Raw genomic sequence first — 20,082 nt, 5'->3', positions numbered from 1 at the left:
AAAGGGTATGCACACTTTGATAACCCTTTTGAGCATATTACCAAACAGTTCTCCAGAATGATTGTATTAGTTCACAGTTCCACCAACAGTGTATCAGTGTCCCAGTTTTCCCACATCCCCTCCAACATTCATTATTATCTTTTCCTATTATCTTAGTCTCAGAGTTGTCTTAATTTACATTTCTTTAATCAGTGGTAATATAGAGCATTTTTTCATATGACTAGAAATGGTTTTAATTTCTTCATCTAAAATTGTTCATCTTTAACCATTTGTCAATTGGAGAATGGCTTGTATAGTAATGACATTTTCAAGTAAATGACAGACACCCATTCATCATTTAATGAATGTGTGTATGCATGCATGCATACATATGAAGTCCCCTCTACCCCCCTTCTGAGAGACATTTAGCAAATAACTTCTTGGTCCCAGTTATTTCCTATAGTATAGCTCTAAGATTAAATAAATGACTTCTGCCTCATCATCTGTTGGCAAGTTGATATTTATCACATTTGAATTAAAATTTACTCTATTGAGGAAATATAGTTTGATTTACTGAGTTTTTATGGTTTGTCATTTTGCACTTTGTTATTCTTTTTTAAAAAGCCTAATAAAATTTTTTTGTCAACTTTGTATTTTGCTGGAGATCTAGGTCCCAAATTTATATGTGTTAAAATGCCACCAGAGCATAATATGGTGTTTTCAGTATGAACTTGTAAAAAATAAACTACAAAAATGGAAAGTAATATATTAGTACTATCAGTTGGAAGCATGCTGTTAGGCAATTTCCTTTAACTGTTTTATAAGAAACCAAATTGAGAGGTTTAGGTTCTGTCATTGACCCTTTTTCCTTCAGCCTCTGTACTATTTTGCTTGGTGATCTCATTGACCACATGAATTCAATTACCATCTTTATGCCAGTGATCTTCAAACATACTTATATATCTCTAAACTCCATCTTCCATCTCTAGCTGACTAAGACTGAACATGTCCAAAAGTGAAATCATCTTTTCCCCCAAATGTTCCCTTTTCTAACTTTTGTATTAATGTTGAGGGTACCACCATCCGGCAGGCACTCAGGCTCCCAATGTAGGTATGTATCATCTTCTACTCCTCACTCTCACCCCTAACTCCCATATTCAATTTGTGGCCAAACCTTTTTTTTTTTTTTTTTTTTTTTTTTTTTATAACATGTTTAAATAACATGTTTTATATCTCTCACTCTCAATTCACCTTTACATTTCCCATCACTTGAGTTGAAGCCTTTAACTCATATTTGGAATACTATAAAATAACCACCTGTTCTACCTCAAGTCTCTCCCCACTCCTGTCAAAATATAAGTCCTCTGCTTGTTTTTAAAATCTTTGTAGCCTTCCTACCTTTCCACTCTTACCTTACCATGTTCTTTGCAATACAGTGAAAATGACCTGTTTCTCAACAATACTTTCTTCCATCTCTAGGCATTTTACTGACTGTTCTCCCATTCTCTCCCTCTTCATCACTGCTTCATGACTTTCCTGGCTTGAGGTCACAGTTAAAAATCCCACCTTGTGATTTATTTTGTTGCTAGTGCATTTTCTCTGTACAGTCTTCAGCTAATCTTATATGTAGCTTATTAATATGTAGTAATTGACATGTCTCCCCCATTAGATTGTGATTTCTTTTGGTCACGCATTGTTTTTTGCCTTTTTTTATATCCCCAGTGCATAGCACCTGACATATAAGTGGGCACTTAATAAACACTTGTTGACTTGATCTGAAATGTTAAAACAATTTTTTTGTAAAAATTTTTAATTAAAAAAATAATCTTATTCAGTATTTGAATACTTAGTGTTGATTGGTATGTATTTTGTATCGCTACATTTGAATTAGTGTATTTTTCTTTTTCTTTTTTTTGAATTTAAGTTTAAGGAATTTACGTCTTGTTCTTTGTCAGTAATGGGTTTTATTTGTCATGGTCTAAGGGATTAATTATGTATGCTTTTTGTTGTTGAAGTTTTTGTTGGGTAGAATACTATTTGAAAAGGGAGACATGGGGCTAAGCTTGGGTATCTTCTATTACACAGATTATTTTGTTCTAATATTATTTGCATCTCTGCTTTTCAACTAATCCTTTCAAAATGGGAAGTAGCCTGTGTCACATTTATTTTAAAAGTTTGTAATTTCCTCTTCCTTGTTTTTTTTTTTTGTTTGTTTTTTGTTTTGTTTTTTTCAGGTTGTATGCAGGGTATGATACCATATCTGCCTGAACTCATCCCTCACCTTATTCAGTGCCTCTCTGATAAAAAGGCTCTTGTACGTTCCATTACATGCTGGACTCTTAGCCGCTATGCACACTGGGTAGTTAGCCAGCCCCCAGATACGTACTTGAAGCCATTAATGACAGAATTACTTAAACGTATTCTAGATAGCAACAAGAGAGTACAAGAAGCTGCCTGCAGGTAGGCTATCATCTTAAATCACAAATAATTCACCTTTTTCTTTGGTACTTTAGTCATTGGTTAAACTTTTTGGCATCTCTCCTGTCAGATTATAAACCCTATAGCTTGTGAGGGTAATTAGCAGTCATTTTAAACAGATTACCAAATTCTATTTTATAAAATCACTTTTTGAATGTTCCATTTAAAACTTACTTTCTTACTGCCCTATTTACGTTTTCCTTGATGATGAAGCTTTAGTAAACTATCTAATGTATAGGTCTGTTTTCAAGAAATTCGCATTGCTTAGTTTTACTATTTAGCTTCTTAGTAAAAATTTATTTGCTTGAAAATAATTGGCTAACATTTTGATAGTGTCTCCCTAGGAATAGAGAGGGAAATGGGAGTTTTGGGGTTTTGTTTTTTTAACATTAATGATCTTCTTCATCTTTTAAGTTTTGCCCAGTGCTTATAGTAGGCATTTTAGTAGTTTTCAGAATTTGGGCTTGCCACAAAAATAATAGCCCCAAACTTAAACTCACATTTCTCATGGTTTCTCTTTCTGCACTACATTTACACACACCTATGTACTTGTAGGAAAAGTAAAGAGGGCTTGAATCCCCAAATAGAACTTTCCAAAGATGACAGTAGTGATGAAAGTGAAAAGTTAGGATCTTTTTTTAATACTAATAACCTTGTTTATATTTAGGCTAGTTTCTAAGGTGACATTGTTACATATAGTTTTTAATATTTATTGAAATACTTGTAATCCACTTTTCCATTCCAACCAGGTGGATTATCCTTTTCACCAAAGGAGATCCCAGGCTTATCTGTTCTATCAGTTCAGTGATTACATAGTACCTTCCACTAAATTACTAGTCTTGTATAAATAGGTATTTGAGCCTTCCCTTTTTAGAATTATTTTACAGACTGAGATTTAGGGATGTTTCTATCTTGAACATATATCCTGTGACAAAATTTTTTTTTATATTTTTTTAATATTTTTATATACATATTTTAGAGTCTTCATTTCTTGTAATTTCTACAACCAAACATCCTTTCATAACATGTTCCTAGCAAGAAAGCATTTTACTCTTTTAAAAAGTTTTGATTGGGATTGGTAATCATAATGGAAATTAACAAAAAATTAAATTTATAAAGAAAAAATTTTTTAAAGGTTACTCAATTATAATTTTTCTTTAGAGCGTATTTTAATATGAAGTGAATTGGTAAAACAATACACTTATAGGCATTCTAGGCAGCACCAATCAGAAATTTTTATATTTTTTTCAGTAACCAACATTGTTTTAACATAACTAGTAGCTAGTTTGTGTTTAACTTTAGTTTAGAAAACTCTGTGGCATAACTGTGCAAATCACTTCCCTGGCCTTTATTTGTAGAATGAGAGAGTTGACCTCAGTTTGTCTCTCCAGTCTGTGATAAGTTGATTTGATGTTTTTTCCTAGATCTCCTTAGAGAAAGCCTCACAATTACTTATGAGACATTATAAGACTTAGAGGAAGACTTGACTTGATCAGTAGGTTGCCCATATTTGGCACATAAATTTCTCATTTCCCACGGAGTCTGCCACCTCTTTACCCAGATTTGATTCAAAATCCTCTGAGGCTATAACTATTGAGTGTTATTGAATGTCTTTCAGTGTTGTTGTTGTTTTTGTTTTTGTTTTTTTGTTTTTTTAATATTATTGTAGGTTTTGTGTAAATTGTTCTTCTGTTTATTTCACTCTGCATCATTTCATACAGCCCTCCCATGATGCCCTGAATTTTTCATATTTATAGTTTCATAGGGCACAATGATATTCCTCCTTATAATCATGCTTGTTCAGCTACTCCCAGGCAATAGGCCACTTCTTTTGTTTGTTTCCTTTATGTTAAAATTGTTTGCAGGGGGCTAAATTGTGAGAACTTTATTTCATTGTGCTTTGTTATCCTAAAGTCTGTATCTTTAAATCTGGTGATAATAATGGACGAGATTGTACCAACCAGGCAGATTTTGGGGATGTTGTGGGTTATAGAGTGCTTATAGAAAATAATGATGCATACTATGTCACAATGTACCTATTTCTGTTATAATTTTTTAAAATAGAATAACCAATTTTCTCTTTAAAAAAAAAAAATTCTTAGTGCCTTTGCTACCCTGGAAGAGGAGGCTTGTACAGAACTTGTTCCCTACCTTGCTTATATACTTGATACCCTGGTCTTCGCATTTAGTAAATACCAGCATAAGAATCTGCTCATTCTTTATGATGCCATAGGAACATTAGCAGATTCTGTAGGGCATCATTTAAATAAACCGGTAAGTAAATCTCTTTAACAATTTGTTAAGAGAAGGAAATACCATTTAGTTGGAGTAAATGATGAGTGTATTTAATTTTATTTATTTATAGAATGGAATATGTATTTGAAATATGTTCTAATATTAGCCCTTTTCAATAATTAACCATTTAACTTACTACACAGATTCTCTATTATAAAAACCAAACAGAAAGAAGATTTTAAAAACATTGAACTCAATCAGAATTCATTGCTAAATTTACAGACACAGTATTGAAATTATTTCAATTTCCAGTGAAGTTACTAATCCATACAAATTTTTAATGAACCCCATTATTTTAATATTTATTAATCAACACTTCTACCTATTGAGAAGAGAATCAAAAAGTAATTAAAGAAAAACATATATAAGTGAAACATGAAATGCAACTTAACCTTACAGTACAATTTTAAAAGAATAATCATTCTAGGCTACTGTCAGGCAAGGCTTTCACGATGAAAATAAACTAGAGCTAAACGGTTTTGGTATAGTCCTTGAACAGGAAAGAGAAAGGAGTTATTCCAACCAAGAGGACCATAATAAATATTCTTGGTTGAGGGGAATGATAAGACTAATGATCAACAGAAGATTTAGTCTTGGCACTTGTAAGCAATGTGACAAGTGCTGGATTGAGAGGAGACGAGGGTTGAGGAAGGAGGGAGTTCCTTTTACATTTTAAGCATTTTTACAAATGTTTTGTCCTTACAACCATGTGAGATATATGCTATTGTTATCCCCATTTTACAGTTGAGAAAAAGTGGATTGCCCAAGTTAACAGTCTCTGGTCACATTTGAATTCAAGTTTTCCTGATTCCAGGCCTAGTCCTGTATGCTCTGCACTACTTAATGCCAGAATTGGGAACACCTGGATTCCAATCCTACCTCTGATCTCTCATTTAATCAATAAACAAGCATTTACCAAGTATATAATGTGCACCAGGCCATTGGGGTTAAAGTGAGAAAAGTAAAGTGAGGCCTGTCTTCAGTGGGCTATGCTTTTTATCTGGGAAGACAACATGTATATAAATAGGCATGTGGAAAAATATGTACAAAATGCCTACAAGAAACTTTTTGTAGTGGGGATACTGCCAGCTGTGGGGACCAGAAAAGGTTTTCATGAAGGTAATGATGCTTAAGTTGATTGAGCCTTGAAGTTGTGGCAGATACAGGCAACCACCAATTGAGAGGCACAGATAGGGCAGGGTCGTGGGTGACACTGTCAGGAAAGCTAGTTTGACCAATGTCTATGTGCCAAGATAATGTCTAATTATCTGGAAAGGTAGTTTGGAAGCTAGGTTATATAAATGGTGAATGGGCCAGAGAATATTTTGTATTGGATCCTAGATATAAAAGGGAATGTGTTGAGTACAAATACTTAAGGAAAATGATTTGACAACTTGTACAGAGGATAGATTTGAGGAGACAAAAGACTTTTTAGGCAAGGGTGACCAGGAGGATTTCAGTAGGCCATACAGGATATGATGATGGTTTAAGCTAGAGTGGTGGTAGTGTGGGAGTTAGAGGAGTGATTGGATAGAAGAGATGCTGTAGACAGAGGTTGAAATGTTAACAGAGAACCCATTGGATATGTGGGCTAAGGGGTTGTGTGTGTGTCTATTATATTGGAAAGATAATTCTTGATTGAAATAAAATCTGTAAGAGGGAATGTTCTCTGGGACATTGACTTTCTCTGACAGATAAGTGGTGATATGCAAACTAGGAATTGAAATTAGTGCTAAATGTAAATGTGGGAACCATCTGCATAAAAAGCATGACAAAACAGTGGGAACCAAGAAAAAAAAATCTAGTGAGAGATTGGTAGGCAATCACATTTAGGATCTGGTGATATCCTCAAGTGTACTCTACCTCAGTGCCATACTATGACATGGCCACAGAGGGTCCTTTGGTTCTCATCCATTGTATATAAGAACACACTTGAAATCTTGGCAAAGTTAATCTGCTCTGATAGGATTGTAAACTGACTTGAATGAGAGGCATTTGGGCATGTGTATATTTTTATACTCAAAGGGAACTGATATGTTTAGCAGATGTATAAAGTAACATACATATTCACATACATACACTATGTAGGAGAAGTCTAGATAAAACCAAACAAGAATTAAATTTCCTCATGGATAAGCCAGCTATTTCTGTTGTTTTCCTTCCGAGAGAAGAAGCTTAGTCTAACCAAAAATGTATCAAATGCAAATTGAAGTGAGAGCTGATACTGTTAGGAATATCTGCCCTTCCCCCCCCCCCCCCCCCCCCCCCCCCCCCCCCCAAAAAAAAAAAAAAAAAAAAAAAACTGTGGCATACTCATTCAGCATTGTTCTTTGGCATAATTTGGGCATATTTTGCATGACTACTTTTTTACTCTCTATAGTTGAATAAAAATATCTTTAATAACTCATTTATGTAATACTTTGAACCTTTATGTTTTAACTTCATTTTTGGATCATCTCACCATAATTTTAGAATATTAGTTACAGCTACATGTTAATTTCAAAATTATATGTCAGTTTTAAAGCACTATGTAATAATAACTGTACTGTACCATAGGTTAAATCCCTCATTCCCCCAGCCTATTGTATTAGATAAGTAAAATATTGCTTAGTAGCATATAATTCAGAATTGAGATAAGATATGATGTCAGTTTAATTTAGATTTAGAATCATAGAACCTAGGTTTATCACTGTCAACCTTTAGAGTTTCTGTTCCCTCATTAATCCAAGGTTTAATCTAGCTCTGAATCCTGTGGTCCTAATGGATTGAGAGCCTATTTTCTATGATTTTTTAAAATAAAACACAAATCCTGTTTCACAAAAAAATTTTCTTCACAACTACCTTTTAAGGTGAGCATTTCAAAGTAGTAGCATCCCATTTACAGAAAATCCTAAGGATTGGAGAGATTAAATGGATTTGCTCTCAGTCCCACAATAGTTGTCAGCCACGATTTGAACCTTCATCTCTTCTAACTTAAACCCAATGCCCTTTATATTACATCATGCTGCCTCTTCAACAGTAGAGATGTAAATTGTACTACTTATTCCCTTAAGGAGTCTGAAGCAAATTTATATTGTCACAACACATCAGTAATTTGTCAAAAACATATGTAAACTATATATGTCAAAAACATAAAAACAAATTCTTTGGAGACTTGTATTCTAGAGATAAAAGCACCAAGTTTGTAAAGAATATTTTAAAAGTAAAATAATAGGGTCAGATATCTTAACAAAGAGCAATATATCTTGATTTTCAGTACTAAAATTGATTTAATTTCATCATGGAACTGTCCTTTTTTTTTTTAAAAAAAGTGTTGGTTTTTTTCCTATACACATAGGAATATATACAGATGCTAATGCCTCCACTAATTCAGAAATGGAACATGCTAAAAGATGAAGATAAAGATCTCTTCCCTTTACTTGAGGTAAGATTATTTTGAACAATGACATTAAACTCAAATAGAAAGGGAGCCACTAAACTATATATATGAATTCCTGTGGATTGCATCTTTACTAATAAAAACATGTATTGGGGCAGCTAGATAGAACAATGGATAGAGTACCAGCCTTGAAGTCGGGTGGATTTGAGTTCAAACTCGGCCTCAGACACTTAATACTTCCTAACTGTATGATCCTGGGCAAGTCAATTAACGTCAATTGCCTCAGAAAAATAATAAAATAAAATAAAATAAAAATATTTTTTAAAACCCACATATTAATATTTCTGGTATTTCTATTTATTTTGTTAAATATTTTCCAGTTGCGTTTTCATCTGATGTTACAAAAAAAGTGTTGCAGGCCACATGTTTTGATATGTTTAATATCACTTGAGTTGTAATGGTGTTTGTATTTGTATTATGCTTTGATCTATTTTAAATATACAATCTTCTTTTGATAATTACTCCTAATGTCCTAAGAATACAGTGACCAAAGAAATTTTTTTTTGAGTTGCCAATGTCCTGTTGATGTGTGCAACATCATCTGTTTGAGTAACAGATTATATAATAATGGCATGACTCCTTCCTATCCAAGTATGACCTGCTAGAGGTTATATCTTTCTTTTATAGTTTTTGGAAAGTCAAAGTTGTTCTATTTCAATACTGAGATAAAATGTGATCTACTTGCATTTGTAATATCACATGTAATGTAGTAATTTCAACTTATCTTTTAAAACATAGAGTACTCTAGAATGCCAATCACAATGTGAAAAAGTGTTTAGGTGGAAGATGGTGCCTGTTAGGATGACTTCATGTATATCTATGAATTAGCAGTTCTTTATTACATATGTTTGGAGAACTAGAAAATTGTTTAGGCTTTAATTTGGAATGCAAAAAGAGATTTTGCTAGGAGCTCCTTAAACTTCTTTAAAAAAAAGTTGGAAAAAAGAATCAAAAAAATGTGACCAAATTCTTGCTTATGATAAACTTTATTATTTAAAAATGAGTGGCAGCTGGCAGCATGGCTATTCTGTGTTAAGATTAACTTGAGTCCATCTCCTGATAATTTATGTTCAATCTCAAAACTAATTGAAACCATGTGGATTGTTCCAACAATTAACAGGGGAAGAGAAATTCAGGCATAGCAGAAGGCTATCCCAAAGGGATGTACTCTTGAGGACATGCTGAGTTGATGTAGCTAAAGCACAGTTCCTTTCCTGGGTTTCCCATCATGGTCTGTTAATTATTGGCACTATTTGCAGCTCTTTGTGGACATTTTGTACTGCCATGACCAAGAAGTATTGTCAACAGCCTGCGTATTTAGTCCTCTGAGCCAGTTAGTCTCAAGAATGGTTTTAGTTTCTTTTAAGGACAATTCTAAATCTCTGATCTTAGAGAAGAGGGTTTTCAGATTTTTAAGTTTAGAAATAATTTGTTAACCTTAAAAGGGGGGCATAGAAATTTTTTTTAATTGTTGAGATTATAGTAGTTAGGGGTAGAAATAGAATTGGAAAATATGAAAGATACATAGAAATTTGCTGCAAGGAAAGGCCTGGAGAGACTTACACGAACTGATGCTAAGTGAAATGAGCAGGACCAGGAGATCATTATATACTTCAACAACAATACTAGATGATGACCAGTCCTGATAGATCAGGCCATCCTCAGCAACGAGATCAACCAAATCATTTCTAATGGAGCAGTAATGAACTGAACTAGCTATACCCAGAAAAAGAACTCTGGGAGATGACTAAAAACCATTGCATTGAATTCCCAGTCCCTATATTTATGCACACCTGCATCTTTGATTTCCTTCACAAGCTAATTGTACAATAATTCAGAGTCTGATTCTTTTTGTACAGCAAAATAATGTTTTGGTCATGTATACTTATTGTGTATCTAAGTTATATTTTAATATATTTAACATCTACTGGTCATCCTGCCATTTAGGGGGGGGGGTAAGAGGTGAAAAATTGGAACAAGAGGTTTGGCAGTTGTTAATGCTGTAAAGTTACCCATGTATATATCCTGTAAATTAAAGGCTATTAAATAAAAAAAAAAAAAAGAAATTTGCTGCAAGAACTATGGAAGAAGCAGATATACTCGAGTATATCATTAGTGAGTTCTAACTCAGAGCAGACTGAGTATTGGATATTCTTGTCAGTTCCTCAGCTCAGTACATGGATGCTGGATTTGATTGTGGATAGAGGGGAGGGGCTATTAAAAATGCCTCTTAGCACAAACAGATGATTTGTATAATGAATCCCACTAATATATGCAAGGGACTCTTCCTAAAATAGAAGTTAAAAGTTGATGACTTTCAGATATAAGGTACCAAGTTCTCAACTTTGCTTTTGGGATTAGGAGAATATAGAGGAAATAATGGTGAAAATATTGACTCCTAGTACATGATGGAAAAATGTTACATAACATTAAATGAATGCAAATGGGGGGCATTAAAGGCATTATATATTAAGTGTTAAGAGCTGGGGATACAAAATAGAAATTGTGTTAATTTTTTTATTTTTGCTGAGGCAATTGGGGTTCCAACTAAGACGTGTTAAGTGTCTGAGGTCACATTTGAACTCGGGTCCTCCTGACTTCAGGGCTGGTACTCTATCCACTGCGCCACCTAGCTGCCCCTAATTCCTGCTTTTAATGAGCTTACATTTTATTTTTTATTTATTTTTTTTTAATCTTTTTTTTTTTTTTTTTTTTTTTTTTAATTTAATAGCCTTTTATTTACAGGATTTATACATGGGTAACTTTACAGCATTAAAATTGCCAAACCTCTTGTTCCAATTTTCACCTCTTACCCCCAACCCCTCCCCTAGATGGCAGGATGACCAGTAGATGTTAAATATATTAAAATATAACTTAGATACACAATAAGTATACATGACCAAAACATTATTTTGCTGTACAAAAAGAATCAGACTCTGAATTATTGTACAATTAGCTTGTGAAGGAAATCAAAAATGCATGTGTGCATAAATATAGGGATTGGGGATTTAATGTAATGGTTTTTAGTCATCTCCCAGAGTTATTTTTCTGGGCATAGCTAATGAGCTTACATTTTAAAAGAGAAAAAGATGAGTTGAAGATTTAACTAGGGTAGGAAGATTTGGTTGGGAGTAGATAGATGAATATGGAACCATAGGACAATTTATGAATTGAAATTAATTCCTTTCCAGTATTGATTTGATTACTGTTCCTTTAGAGCTTGGAGGTAGAAAATGAGCAGGAAGGATATTTGTGGAAAGGTTTGTCAAAGATGGCTGGAGAGCAAGGCAATAGAACAGAACCCCAAGGCTAGAGCTTGAAGCAATAGGGAGAAGATACATAAGAAAAAGGAAGTAAGGTTTGTAGGAACTGGTGTTACTAATTCTGGAATCTAACCAATTAGCACTTAACAATACAAGATGATATTTTGCCTTGAATTGTGCTTTCAGAGGTCTCTGACCCTCTTGATTGATGAAAAAAGCAGTCATATTCTTAACTTTTTCCCAGTGCCTGTCATCGGTTGCCACGGCCCTGCAGTCTGGCTTCCTTCCATACTGTGAACCTGTGTATCAGCGTTGTGTGAACCTTGTCCAGAAGACTCTTGCACAAGCCATGGTATTTTTATTATGATTTCCCATTTTCTTAGCCAGTTATTGGTGGTAGACATAATTCATTTTATATTTTAGCCTTTTTCTTGAATGTTTTAAGATACTCATTTTAAAATCATTTTTTAAAATTGTAGTTACACAATGCTCAACCCGATCAATATGAGGCTCCTGATAAAGATTTCATGATTGTGGCTCTTGATTTACTCAGTGGCCTAGCGGAGGGACTTGGAGGCAACATTGAACAACTAGTAGCTCGAAGTAACATTCTAACACTGATGTACCAGTGCATGCAGGTAAGATTTGTTAATCCCATTGCCCTGAATGACATTTTACAATGAAGTAGTTAACAAACTAAAATCAGTTCCACTCCTGTGTGGTTTTGTGGACTGCGTGTGTTACTGGTTATTTTGATGTCTTCAGTTAACATAGAGTTTCTGAATTGGAATGATAGTTTTTCTTAATTTTTGCAGGATAAAATGCCAGAAGTTCGACAGAGTTCCTTTGCTTTGTTAGGTGACCTGACGAAGGCATGCTTTCAACATGTTAAACCTTGCATAGGTATGACCATGTCTACCTCTGAACTTTATAAATGACAGTATCAACAAGATGATTAACCTAGCTTTTCTTTAATGGATACTAGGTGGTGACAAGTCTTTCTCATTTTTTATGTATATCATTTGATTATTTCCTTTTTTTTTTTTTTTTTTTTTTTTTTACAATTTTGAGGATGTAAGACAAAAAAGTATCTACATAAATGAGTCACTTTTGCCATGCTTCTATGTGAGAATACACCAATGAGGTGGGGGAACAGAGTATAAGACCTAAAGCATTATAAATTATAAATTTATATAATATTATATATTATATATTTATTATATAATTATATATATTATATATATAATTATAAATTATATAATTATATATATTATATATATAATTATAATATATAATTATATATAATTATAAATTATATAATTATAAAGAATTATACTTAACTGACCTTTCCAAAAACAGTTATATTTTTTTTGTAATTTGCAATTGAGGTTAAGTGACTTGCCCAGGGTCACACAGCTAGAAGTGTTAAGTGTCTGAGATCCCATTTGAATTCGGGTCCTCCTGACTTCAGGGCTGGTGCTCTATCCACTGCGCCACCTAGCTGCCCTGAAACACACAATTTTAGAAGAGAAATGCAGTCCATTTTCTGCTTCCCTTTCCACATCACCCATGTACTCCAGCATATCTTAAAAGATAAGGCATTTAAAAACTTCACTAATCTTGGGTCCTTAAATGATTAAATAATCAAATATGCCTTTTGTAAATGAATGAGTGAAAGAAGGGAGAAAAAAAACATTTGTTAAGCACTTAACGATGGTGTGTATTTTAAAATACATACATTTTTACAAAGTGAATTATAGTTTTAAAGGAATTTTTAATAGGAATCTGACCAGTTCAAGTACTGGGTTTTTATTTGAAGTATATAAATTATAAAATATTAGGTTTTACATTGTAATTCTCTTACACCTTCCTCCCTATATGATTCCTAGCATTATTAAAAATCATTCTTTAAATAAAATCTAGTAAATCTTGTTTAAAATGACATAAAGAGAAAAATTTAAAAATTAAAATTCCTGTGAGAAGCCCATGCAGTAGAGCTAGCTATTTTAATTCAGAGAAACATATTAAGTATTTCTAAATTATCTTTTTGCTCTGAAAGAATATATTTTACATGATAATGCTTATTCTTTTAATAATCTCAGTTAGATGGCAACTTTCTCGTGTAGCATCCAGTATGCTTTTTTCCCTTCTAGATCATTTTACATGTAGTTTGGATTGTTGTGGTTTTGGTTTTTGTTTTTCTTTTTTTTTTTTTAAACTTTGAAGCAGAGTGTACTTAAAGTAGCGCGTTTCAGTCAATGCATAGTATCTTTAAAAAATCTTATTCTTTCTAGCTGATTTCATGCCAATATTGGGAACCAACCTAAATCCAGAATTTATTTCAGTCTGCAACAATGCTACATGGGCAATTGGAGAAATCTCCATTCAAATGGGTAAGACTTTTTCTAAGCATTGAAGAGCCTTTATTCTTTGTTTGCTATCAGACTAACATTAGCATTCTTACAATTATCATAAATATCAGATTAGCAAACAACAAATTGTATTGCAGTAAATATACCTCTAAACATGCTCTTTTTATACAATTTTTCCTTTTTTTTTTTTTTTTTTTTTTTTTTTTTTTTTTTTTTTTTTTTTTTTTTTTTTTTTTTATTGTTTAGGTATAGAGATGCAGCCTTATATTCCAATGGTGTTGCACCAACTTGTAGAAATCATTAACAGGCCCAACACACCAAAGACGTTGTTAGAGAATACAGGTACCATATAACTGAACTGTTGTGGTGAAGGGAAAACTAATTGCCTTTAAAATTCTTTTAAATTGTATTGCTCAGAAAAATCATACTAACATTTGCCAATTTTTAAAAATAAATATTTTTAGGCCATCTATAAAAAGCAAACTGTATATTAATAAAGCTATATTCCTGAACCAGTATTGTAAAACTCCAGAGGACAAAAGAGACAATTAGAAATCCATTTGATTTCTCTTTTACATATTGATACTTATAAATCAATTTATAGCTTATAATATGGCTAATAGTTAAATGATACTGGAATTACATGGGTTTTATATTTATACTGGTTCAGAAAATATTTTGTATATATATATGTGAGTTTATACACATTGACTTTTTTTTTGAACCATATGAGCTGGTTCATATGAATTGGGGAGGGGTTTGAAATTTAAAAAAAAAAAATCTAGCCTACTTTACTTCCTTATGTCAAAGTTTATAATTTTGAGAGAGATTGAGACACTGGATATGGCACTGCTGTTGAAAATAAATTTTTGTAATAGCATGCATATTCTCTCTAGTAACTAACTTCTAAATGTGAACAGAGTAAAACAAAAAAAAAAAGCAGAGCTTTGTGGGATTTGGTTTATGGGGGCTTATTTCTCTTTTGCATTTTCAAAGAGCATGTGTATATGGTTTAAAGAGCACCTTCCATACTATTGAGTTTTTTTGGGGGGGGTTGGTTTTTTGTTTTTTTTTTTTTTTTGTTTGTTTGTTTGTTTGTTTTTACCCACTGGTATTCTCGATAATTCTTGGTAATAAATTTTTGAATTCTTTTCCATTCATCACGTTCCTCTGTGTGCAATGATGGTTATTGATTTTAATTATGATCTGTGATTGTTTTTCTACACGTTCCAAAGAAAGATTAAAATAAAATCTACTGTAATGCAAAAGTGTTATTTTAAATCTGTTTTTAAAATATTATAAAATTTTGGGAGTTAGTATGGAAGGAAATCTCTTGCAATTTTAAGATCATCTAGTTGTTTGGCTGTATAGGTACTGAATTTTTTCACAAGGAAAATATTGCTAAATAATGGGGTAGAAATAATTTTTTTTCTTTTTAGAATACAGTACCTATGTGTCATTCATCTAGATTCAAAGCATTTTACTATTTTAAAATTATGGAAGATTTCATATTAATTTAAAATTTAAAAAAAAAAAAGAAATGAAACCTTTGTTTTAAAATGTGAATGTATAACTGCAAATACATGTTGAATGTGATGTACCTGAAAGTTTTTTGTGGGATATCAGCTATTAAATCTGCATAAGTACATCCTTGAACATTAACCTATGCTATTTTAAGTTAAAAGTTAAATTAAAATTAAACCCAAATTCATATTTGTCATTGAAAATACAACTTTAATTAAGATTGCTTCTAGACATACGTATTAACACCAAAATTTTATTAGAATAAATTTTACATTGGAGGTAAAATGAAACTTTAAAATTAATGGCTCATCAAATCAGTAAGCAAGCATTAAGTATCTCTTCTAAGGGAGACACTGTATTGGATGAGATGAATACAAATAAAAGGCAATCTTTATACTTTTAGAAGTCTAGACCTTTTCTGCAATTAGAATGTTTTCAATTTTATCTAGCATGAATTTTATAAATTTGAGAGGGAAGTAGTGATAGTTTAGATTGATGTTTCACTACAACTCTCAGAGTTGGTAGCTCAAGTAGTATCCTGAGCCTAATGAACATTAAGAAGAAACATAGCTATTAAGTGCTAGAATTGAATTTTGAAAACCAGATTTTCTTCTGGTCGAGTTCAGTGGTCCAAGATATATTATACAATGCCTGCTTAACAACATTACTTTAAAAAATTAGTATATCCTGCACTGAACTTTTCAATAAAACATCATCTGCTTTATTGCATGTTTCATTATGCCTGTTTAATGAGAATGTTGCATAGTTTGTGTCTCTTGAACATAGGTTTTCTTTCTCTGCTTCATATGAATCTGCTGAATTTTTTATTATTATCTGTGTAGTTTGCTTCAAGTAATCCTTAAACATTATCTTTCCCCCCAATCTTTTTTTCTAAAATATTAATCTTCTGTAAGTTTTTGAGAGAACACCATTAAAGCACCTTATGGTTTGTTTTCTGTGTTGTTGTTGGGTTTTGTTTTTTTTTTGGTTGTTTTTTGTTTTGTTTTGTTTTTTTTAATGTATAAGTGTATATATGTATTTTTGAATTATATAATGCACTTCTGAGTTGCAGCTGTTTCATCTCATATAAAGAACATTTATTTTCAGTGATTCTGAATTAAATAATTACTTTCCCTAAGGAAAATAAAAAATTTAATCAAAAATTAGCATTTAACCTTTTATGTTTTCTATTTTTTCCACTATGTCTTTTATAATAAAAACAGAAAATTGGTTAGATCATAGAGTAAAAATGCTCTTTAAAAATAGGTGGAACAAATTCGGTTACAGTGAACTCCTGTTCAAACATTTTTTGTATTCAAATTTGAATATTGCTTGAAAATGATAAATAAATAAAGTTTTTTGTTATGTGGAGACATGAGATTTTACCCATCGTATTGTTTCCTGCTCTATGCAGTCAATGAACGCTAAACACTTGAGATTTAACTACTGATTTGGGCAGTCTAAAATTGAAATATGGAATCATTTACATAAAGCAACTTGGTGAGATGAAAAAAATCAAATTTTAAAAACATGCTTAATATTATTAAATTATGATCCATGGTCCATTTAATAGGAATGATTATGAAATATAAGTTATATAAATTTACTTAAATTGTATAACTTAAATTTTCTTCACTTTGATCTCAAATTATTAAAATATTCACTAGCTTTTATACCAAGTAACCTCCAAGTCAATCTTATTATTATTATTATTATTGTATAGTCATGTGTGGGCTCTATAAATTGGGTGGGAAAAGCAAAATCACTTGTGTTTTTGGTGTTCTCTCAATTTTTTAAATTTTTTTAATTCCTTTTGCTTTCTTTTTACCCAAAAAAATGCCATATATGTTGCTGCCCCTTATTTTAGGGGGTGGTAATAAACAGCACTGGTGAAATCTTATGTTTATTATCATACACAGATTCTGTTGGTTTCTGTTTCTGAGTTATTTGTTGTTTTTTCTTTATTTTTTCTCCTTCCCCCTCATTTGCTCATGTCTTGGTTGGCGTTTGGTGGTGTATAACCGTGATTGCGTTACCTTAGCAATAACAATTGGTCGTCTTGGTTACGTTTGTCCTCAAGAGGTGGCCCCCATGCTACAGCAGTTTATAAGACCCTGGTGTGTATTATTCAATCTTTTTTTTTTAATTCATTTTTCTTCACTCTTTCTTTCTTTCTCTTTCTCTCTCTCTATCTCACTTTTAGATATATTTTCAGTTGGTTACAAAATCACAATCCTTAATCATTGCCAACCATGTGACTAATCTTGTCCTATCAGGTTTGTGAGTTTTTCAGTAGCATCGTCATGTATATTTATTTTATGTTGTGGCTAACGACTAATTGATGCATGGGATAAGATTGTCACATGCTTGCTGTGTTAAAAAGCTTGATTTATACCTAGAGCATTTAAAAATCCTCCTGAACAATATTGATGCATGCAGATGTAAAAAAAATTATAGACTGTGCATTACATTACCTTAAATTAATTTGAAAACTTGGATTGCATTAAGAAATAGATGTTTAGATTTGTTATGTTTAAAAGTATTGTTTGCTTGCTGCTGTAAAATTTAAATACTTTTTTTACCATAAGTTGTATTGATACGTAGTTTACAGTGTGGCAGTATATTCTATGTTCTGCTTCTAAAATTATAGCTTTCATAAACTTAAAAAAAAAAAACGTTTAGTGGTGTTTAATGGAATACTTTTGTATTAACTCTTTGGAATAGTTAATAACCTTCACATGGCTGAAATTCAGCAGTTGATGCACGTCTAGTACAAAATCTAAATTCAGTTACCCATTTTTCACATAACTAATTTGTTACTAAGGAATAAGAATTTCATTTTTTAACTACTTGATATTAAGTAGATATAGCCAAAGAATTATTGAGAATCTTTTAGCTTTCCAAGAACTCTTTGTATAGAATTCCATTAAATACTTTAAGTAATAAATCCAGAAGCAGCTTTTTACTTTATTACTAAAAGCTCACTTGTACATTTAATAGGTGTACCTCTCTGAGGAATATAAGGGACAATGAGGAAAAGGATTCAGCATTTCGTGGGATTTGTACTATGATCAGTGTCAACCCCAGTGGAGTAATCCAAGTAAGATGAATTTTTCAACTTTTGGCTTTGAACTGAAATAAATAGATGGAAATTTACAGCAAATTAAGCCAGTAGTTATGGCAAATGCAAACTAGAACTTTAAAACCTGCTGTACGTGTATTCAGGAGTTTTCATGTGAAACTTGGGATTTCATTTTTGTTTATAATGTTTTCTTATGCCTGGTAAATGAACAGCACTGGAAGAATGCTTATCTGAGTACAAAGGACTGTATCTTACTAAAGCAACTTTTGCACAGGACTGCTTACTAGAATCCAGAATGTCTTTCAAATTCAGTAAATAGTGTACTATTTTGAACATAAAAGGATTTTCTATAGAACCCTTCTTGTCACTTGGCTTACATTTATTTTTATATCAAGAAATAAAAGAAATCTTTGACCAGCAGAAACATATTGGTTAATTATGTATTTATTTTTAGCTATAGGGCTGTGCCACTTTTTTTACCATTTTACCTGTGCCTAAATATCTGTCAGACAATAAAAGATTTCCCTTCCTTCATTTGCAAAGTCAAATTTATTATGTTTCAAATACAAAGAAATGTAAAAACAGGCCCTATCTTTAAGGAATTTCCATTCTAATAAGAGGAAACTTTTTTTTTTTTTTAATAATTAAAAGATATTTAGCAAAGGTAAACAAAAATGAAGAACAAAACTATATGATCAGTAATTACATGGCAAAATCAATAATAGTGTTGCAGTTTCAAACTCTAAAGTTTGCTTGATTTTTGTTTTTTCTTCTGAGAACTAGAATGCATTTGCATTAATGATAATCTTAATCCACATAAATTATAGAATCTTACTGGCTGCCTCAAAAATGCAATGATAAATCAAGAGTTCCCTCGGCATAATGACATACTGGGTTTGATGATTGTGCCAAGAAAATAGAACTCTTTAATATCACATATTTTGAAATATAAGACTTGATTAAAACTGTTGTGTTCTGAATTTTATAGGCAGTGAAATGTAGAGTATTCTATTGGGGGTCAGCAGAATCTGGGTTCAATTCTGGTGCTGCTATTTACCTCAGAAGGAAATAGTATTTAAATCTGTTGTCAAACAAATAGGAATGGATATCTGTAGGAAGTATATTGACTTAGGAAACCATAAATGAGCAATTATTTCCCAAATAGAGATTATGACGGGAACCCAAGTATAAGTAGGGTAAGAAGTGTCCAGGTTATTGAGAGCTTTAAATGCCAGGTAGTAAAGGTAATAGGGAGGTGCTAGGATTTGTAGATTTGACAGTCAGGCCTCTCTATGCCTTTTAAAAAAAAATCCCTTTTGCAACCAAGTGAAAGGAGGTGGATTGGAGACTTATGAGGCTGAGTCAGATCGAAAGGCTAAAACAATAATCTGTACCTATCATAGGTCTTCTGAAAAAAAGAAACAAGGTTTGGCAAAAATTTGAATATGTGGGGGAGGTTGAGAGCCTAGCTGGCTGGGCAGATGGTTGTGTTTTTGATGCTAATAGGAAATTTGGGAAAATTTGGAGGGTTTGGAAAAGAAAGCTGTTTTGAACATGTTGAGTTAAGATTTCATGGGGACATGCAGTTTGAGCAGTCACACAGGTGAGAAGGGGATAGGGTGAGATTTGGGGGTGATCTAGATAGATGAT

The 20,082-nt window shown here is 32.2% G+C and overlaps 1 protein-coding gene across 2 annotated transcripts in view; it reads left to right on the top strand.

The window, feature by feature from the left end:
- Nucleotides 1–20,082, top strand: part of TNPO1 (transportin 1) — a 73,313-nt gene that overhangs the window by 37,786 nt on the left and 15,445 nt on the right. Inside the window, exons 13-22 of one of the 2 annotated variants that reach the window (XM_031966677.1) lie at nt 2,214–2,439; nt 4,560–4,731; nt 8,090–8,176; nt 11,699–11,806; nt 11,934–12,092; nt 12,270–12,357; nt 13,749–13,847; nt 14,073–14,168; nt 17,392–17,467; nt 18,351–18,450. In XM_031966677.1, coding sequence (XP_031822537.1) covers nt 2,214–2,439; nt 4,560–4,731; nt 8,090–8,176; nt 11,699–11,806; nt 11,934–12,092; nt 12,270–12,357; nt 13,749–13,847; nt 14,073–14,168; nt 17,392–17,467; nt 18,351–18,450 — 1,211 coding nt within the window. Of the gene's footprint in view, nt 1–2,213; nt 2,440–4,559; nt 4,732–8,089; nt 8,177–11,698; nt 11,807–11,933; nt 12,093–12,269; nt 12,358–13,748; nt 13,848–14,072; nt 14,169–17,391; nt 17,468–18,350; nt 18,451–20,082 lie in introns of those variants that run through there. The other variant, XM_031966682.1, reaches the window with a different exon arrangement.

This window comes from Sarcophilus harrisii, chromosome 1, assembly GCF_902635505.1.
Source record: "Sarcophilus harrisii chromosome 1, mSarHar1.11, whole genome shotgun sequence".
Lineage (NCBI taxonomy): Eukaryota > Metazoa > Chordata > Mammalia > Dasyuromorphia > Dasyuridae > Sarcophilus > Sarcophilus harrisii.
The sequence above is the reverse complement of the archived record's forward strand: the minus strand, read 5'-3'. Positions and strand labels throughout refer to the sequence as shown.